A 6,749-nucleotide genomic window follows, 5' to 3' on the forward strand; every position below is an offset into this window, starting at 1 on the left:
AACTTGCTGACTTTTGGTCGGAGTTGTCGGCTAATCAGGATAATTGCCAGAACTCCGGCTGCAAGGCTCCAATCTCCGGCAGCCTGCTGACTGATCGGAGTGATGTCACTGTCACTCTCTGCAGTAAGAGAAGGGATCGGATTGGATAGCAGGAGGATTCTGATGGTGGAGTACAGAACTGTGGGGGAGGAGTCTGTTCTGTACTCTCCAATAACAATTCAGTATGGGTAGGAGGAGGACAACAGGGGGAGGGGTTTGTTCTCTTGGTCTATTTTGTGTTGTGGAACATTTCTCTTGACCAGTGATATGGTGAGGTGAAGACTTCCTTCACTTACTGAAGAAAAATGTCAGAGAGACGACTCAGTGCAAAGTGTCACATGAGAAAATCCTGGGAAATAATTCCGGACTAATAGGTAGAAATAAATCGATCAGCCAATGATTTGATAAATGATTAATAAATTATAAATTGTATACAGAGACAACGTCCATTACAGAATTGAGGTTAATAATGGAAGGAATATGACATTGCATATAACGGTCTCTTTTCATCATCAAGTCCTGTTTGACTGAACTATTGTCTTATTTCCACTTAGAACTTTACTATTGTCCGGCTCCGACCTCTGTTCATTGATTCTGGTTCAGTGGAATAGCTCCGATTAATCACTACAGCCTTATTGATCAATCAACTGCTGATTTGGATTACGTTCAGTCTAAAGGATACACAGCTGGTTATCATTATCTACAGCTTGTTGGACTTTGTATATCTGCAGTTGCAGACGGCTCCCTGTTTTCATCTCCCCCTTTTCTCCAATCCCCTGGACTCATTTTGTCCTTTTACCCGGCAATTTCTACCACGGACTGTTATATGCAATGTCACATTGTTTACATTATTAACCTCAATTCTGCAAAGGCCGTGGCCTCTGTATACGATTTATAATGTATTAGGCTTGGTGGTGATGTTCTTTTACTGTCTATTACATTTATAGCGCTATTTGATGAATTTTGTTGGTGGTGTCTTGTCTCTGTCTTATGTGTGTCTTTGTTTGTCTTTGTCCCCAGACCTTTTGTCTTTTCTTAGTGTAAGGTGTGAAATTTTAACAATTGATCCTTTTTCAATAAATTAATCATTTATCAAATCATCGCTAATCAATGTATTTATACCTATTAGTCCGGTATTATCTCCCAGGATTTCTTCATGTGACACTTTGTACCGAGTCGTCTCTCTGACACAGAGCACATTTTTCTTTATGTTCCCGCTTAATACAAGTGTGCGGTACAATACCGGTGGGTTCCTTATGTACCACAATTTTTTGGTTCCTTTCCATCCCCCTTTTTGTTATATTCCTTCATTTGCTGGCAGGAGTTCTTTAAGAAGGTCAGATAAGTAAGTGCAGGTGGGGTGGGAGGACCATCAGAGACCAAGAGCCCCTATGAGCCCTGAAGCCCCCTCTTACCTCAGAGCCTTACAGCCTGACTACCCCCTTCAGAGCCCCCACAGCCCCACTAACCTCTCAGAGTTGTTCAGTCCTATTACTTCCTAGGAGGCCCCCAAAGTCCTTCATCTACACTTCCTCCTCAGGGGTCCCAGAGTCCTTCAGATGAAGTCAACTCTCAGAGGCTCCCAGAGTCCTTTAGTCCCACTACCTCCTCAGAGACCCCTCAGATCATCTAGATTACTCAGAACCAGTGGCAGAACTATTACGGTTGTAAAAGTCACACCTGTGACCCTGACATTCTGCCAATGCAGGGAGGGGGGGGATCACTGAGACAGCAGGAAAGGGTCTTACTGCCGCAGTAAAGGGTCCCAGGATCAAGGGAGGCTCCCCTGGTGATCGCCATATAGGATTGCTGAGAACAGAGTGTGCAGCACATTCAGTCTTTGCAGAGCCCCCTTGCTGTGTCTGATCTGCTCCCAACACGGGCACAGCGCCCTCCAACATCAGCCAACTCCTCTCCCCGCTCCTCCTCCCCCACACACAAGCTCCAAGTTCTCCATACTGGGCGGACTCTGTGCCCTGTGCCGGCTCTGAGGAACCCGTCACTGATGCCAGCTACAGCGCCGGAGCCTGGTGAGTGCCTGTATGTGGTGTGGGGGTCCTCGGTGTGTGTGGGGCCCTTGAGATGTGTGAGGGGGGGAGGATCAGCTCTCTGCACATCTCCAACTCCTCTCATAGTAGGTGAGGTTGAAAAAAGACACAAGTCCAACCTATGTGTGTGATTATATGTCAGTATTACATTGTATATCCCTGTATGTTGCGGTCATTCAGGTGATTATCTAATAGTTTCTTGAAGCTATCGATGCTCCCCGCTGAGACCACCGCCTGTGGAAGGGAATTCCACATCCTTGCCGCTCTTACAGTAAAGAACCCTCTACGTAGTTTAAGGTTAAACCTCTTTTCTTCTAATTTTAATGAGTGGCCACGAGTCTTATTAAACTCTCTTCTGTGAAAAAGTTTTATCCCTATTGTGGGGTCACCAGTCCGGTATTTATATATTGTGGGGTCACCAGTCTGGTATTTATATATTGTGGGGTCACCAGTCCGGTATTTGTATATTGTGGGGTCACCAGTCCGGTATTTATATATTGTGGGGTCACCAGTCCAGTATTTATATATTGTGGGGTCACCAGTCCGGTATTTATATATTGTGGGGTCACCAGTCCGGTATTTATATATTGTGGGGTCACCAGTCCGGTATTTGTATATTGTGGGGTCACCAGTCCGGTATTTATATATTGTGGGGTCACCAGTCCGGTATTTATATATTGTGGGGTCACCAGTCCAGTATTTATATATTGTGGGGTCACCAGTCCGGTATTTATACAATGAAATCATATCCCCTCTCAAGTGTCTCTTCTCCAGAGAGAATAAGTTCAGAGCTCACAACCTTTCCTCATAACTAAGATCCTCCAGACCCTTTATTAGCTTTGTTGCCCTTCTTTGTACTCGCTCCATTTCCAGTACATCCTTCCTGAGGACTGGTGCCCAGAACTGGACAGCATACTCCAGGTGCGGCCGGACCAGAGTCTTGTAGAGCGGGAGAATTATCGTTTTATCTCTGGAGTTGATCCCCTTTTTAATGCCAATATTCTGTTTGCTTTGTTAGCAGCAGCTTGGCATTGCATGCCATTGCTGAGCCTATCATCTACTAGGACCCCCAGGTCCTTTTCCATCCTAGATCCCCCCAGAGGTTCTCCCCCCAGTCTATAGATTGCATTCAGATTTTTGCCACCCAAATGCATTATTTTACATTTTTCTACATTGAACCTCATTTGCCATGTAGTCGCCCCTCCCCCATTAATTTGTTCAGATCTTTTTGCAAGGTTTCCACATCCTGTGGAGAAGTTATTGCCCTGCTTAGCTTAGTATCGTCTGCAAATACAGAGATGGAACTGTTTATCCCATCCTCCAGGTCGTTTATGAACAAATTAAATAGGATTGGTCCCAGCACAGAACCCTGGGGAACCCCACTACCCACCCCTGACCATTCTGAGTACTCCCCATTTATCACCACCCTCTGAACTCGCCCTTGTAGCCAGTTTTCAATCCATGTACTCACCCTATGGTCCATGCCAACGCACCTTATTTTGTACAGTAAACGTTTATGGGGAACTGTGTCAAATGCTTTTGTAAAATCCAGATACACCACGTCTACGGGCCTTCCTTTATCTCTCCTACCTCTGCCAGCTGCTCTCTGGAGTTTTTGCCCAGCCCTCTGCCCCCCCATCACTTATGTCCCCCTTCCAGGACTTCCCATATTATTGCCCCTTCATCTGTCCCACCCATTCCTATCCATCATCCTCATTTCATCTCTCTGCCACCACTGCCCATCACCCCCTTTGACTGGCACCCCAGTTCAGACCCCCTCCCCCCATTCATACATCTCATCCCAGCCTTTGTCATCACTTGGGAATCTCAGTGTCTGCAATGTGCCATGTTTGGGGTCACCGAGAACAAAGAGCCTCACTGGGGGCTGCTGGAAGTGATCGGTGGAGGTGACCCCGGTGTGTGTAAATAGAAAATAAGATCTTATTACCTCCTCTGCTGTTACTTCCAGTAATGTCTTCTCTTCCCTGCCACACATCTTGTCTTTATTCCAGATTACTTCCTGTCTGTAACTGACATCACTTCCTGTCTGTAACTCACATTAATTCCTGTCTATAACTGACATCACTTCCTGTCTGCATTCCATAGAAACTTCTTGTCTAAATATGAGTGAGATCACCACCTTGTGGAGATCAGCAGAACTGCAACCCCAAGAAATCTGTCATAGTAACCACTCCTGTAAAATATCTTACAGAGCTACCAGAGACGTCAAATATAACACAAAAAAGTAAGAAAAAATAGATACAGTTCTTATGTAACCAATTGTTTAACAAAGATATTTTTATTACACATAGAAAAGTCTTAAAGACACAGAACACAAGGTCACAACAAATGTATATTTAATAAAACAGATACCCCCCAAAACTGATCCTTTTGGTGAAGAAAATACAAAAATATATCCAAAAGCATAAAATATTTATATATCAATCCACTTATAATGAAGATGTTAAACATAAATTACGTGGATGTAATGGTCACATAGGAATGGTGGTGGAGATCTCGCAAAGTAAGAACACTTCCTTGAATGCTTTTATAAAGAAAATTTTGAATCCTGGAGTGAAAAAAGCTGTAATGCCCCGTACACACTATCAGACATTGATCGAACATTCCGACAACAAAATCCATGGATTTTTTCCGACGGATGTTGGCTCAAACTTGTCTTGCACACACACGGCACACAAAGTTGTCAGAAAATCCGATCGTTCTGAACGCGGTGACGTAAATCACGTACGTCGGGACTATAAACGGGGCAGTGGCCAATAGCTTTCATCTCTTTATTTATTCTGAGCATGCGTGGCACTTTGTGCGTCGGATTTGTGTACACGCGATCGGAATTTCCGACAACGGATTTTGTTGTCGGAAAATTTTATATCCTGCTCTCAAACTTTGTGTGTCAGAAAATCCGATGGAAAATGTGTGATGGAGCCCACACACGGTCGGAATTTCTGACAACAAGGTCCTATCACACATTTTCCATCGGAAAATCCGACCGTGTGTACGGGGCATTAAGCAATAAATAATATATAAACTGGGTCACCCACTTCATCCATAAAGACATTGTGATTCCAGATCTTCTAGATCACATAGAAGGAGGACTCATCGAGGATTTCATACATTTGTTTGGAAGGATAGAAGAATCCTCAGAAGGGATCATGTAGGATGACAGGAAAGTCTCCTGACTGGTGAGATCATCCAAACATAATGATTACATCCATGAACTGGAGCTCGTTGGGGTGATAAAGCCAATCTGTAAACACTGTGTAGACGTTATCCAAGAACTCGGCACACTCCAGGTGTGGGGAAAGTCTCAAGGTGGATTTATCCTGTCATTTATCATAGGTAGAAATGTCCACACATGGATTTCCACAGGGACCACCGAGACTACATACTGTATTTATCGGTGTATAACACGCACCCCAGTTTAGGAGGGAATTTTAAGGAAAAAACTTTTTAAGGAAAAAAAAACTTACATTTAAATGTCCATCAATGCAGCCTTATCAGTGTCCATCTGCAGCCTTGTGTCATTTACAGCCTTGTGTCATTTACAGCCTTGTGTCATTTACAGCTTTGTGTCATTTGCAGCTTTGTGTCATTTGCAGCCTTGTGTCATTTACAGCCTTGTGTCATTTGCAGCCTTGTGTCATTTACAGTCTTGTGTCATTTACAGCCTTGTGTCATTTACAGCCTTGTGTCATTTACAGCTTTGTGTCATTTGCAGCTTTGTGTCATTTACAGCTTTGTGTCATTTGCAGCTTTGTGTCATTTGCAGCCTTGTGTCATTTACAGTCTTGTGTCATTTGCAGCCTTGTGTCATTTGCAGCTTTGTGTCATTTGCAGCCTTTCAGTGTCATTTACAGCTTTGTGTCATTTACAGCCTTGTGTCATTTGCAGCCTTGTGTCATTTACAGCCTTGTGTCATTTACAGCCTTGTGTCATCTTTAGCTTTGTGTCATTTGCAGCCTTGTGTCATTTACAGCCTTGTGTCATTTACAGTCTTGTGTCATTTGCAGCCTTGTGTCATTTGCAGCCTTGTGTCATTTACAGTCTTGTGTCATTTGCAGCCTTGTGTCATTTGCAGCTTTGTGTCATTTGCAGCCTTTCAGTGTCATTTACAGCTTTGTGTCATTTACAGCCTTGTGTCATTTGCAGCCTTGTGTCATTTACAGCTTTGTGTCATTTGCAGCCTTGTGTCATTTACAGCCTTGTGTCATTTGCAGCCTTGTGTCATTTACAGCCTTGTGTCATTTACAGCCTTGTGTCATCTTTAGCTTTGTGTCATTTGCAGCCTTGTGTCATTTACAGCCTTGTGTCATTTACAGTCTTGTGTCATTTACAGCTTTGTGTCATTTGCAGCCTTGTGTCATTTACAGTCTTGTGTCATCTGCAGCCTTGTGTCATTTACAGCCTTGTGTCATTTACAGCCTTGTGTCATTTACAGCCTTTCAGTGTCATTTACAGCTTTGTGTCATTTGCAGCCTTGTGTCATTTACAGCCTTGTGTCATTTGCAGCCTTGTGTCATTTACAGCCTTGTGTCATTTACAGCCTTTCAGTGTCATTTACAGCTTTGTGTCATTTGCAGCCTTGTGTCATTTACAGCCTTGTGTCATTTGCAGCCTTGTGTCATTTGCAGCCTTGTGTCATTT

The 6,749-nt window shown here is 43.7% G+C and overlaps 1 protein-coding gene across 1 annotated transcript in view; it reads right to left on the reverse strand.

The window, feature by feature from the left end:
- LOC141122060 (uncharacterized) overlaps positions 1 to 4,162 on the reverse strand; it is a 396,180-nt gene extending 392,018 nt beyond the window's left edge. Inside the window, exon 1 of the mRNA XM_073611856.1 lies at positions 4,036 to 4,162. Coding sequence (XP_073467957.1) covers positions 4,036 to 4,083 — 48 coding nt within the window. The 5' untranslated portion in view covers positions 4,084 to 4,162. The remainder of the gene's footprint in view (positions 1 to 4,035) is intronic.
- Between the last annotated feature and the right edge of the window lie 2,587 nt (positions 4,163 to 6,749).

Source organism: Aquarana catesbeiana, unplaced genomic scaffold, assembly GCF_042186555.1.
Source record: "Aquarana catesbeiana isolate 2022-GZ unplaced genomic scaffold, ASM4218655v1 unanchor237, whole genome shotgun sequence".
Taxonomy (NCBI): domain Eukaryota; kingdom Metazoa; phylum Chordata; class Amphibia; order Anura; family Ranidae; genus Aquarana; species Aquarana catesbeiana.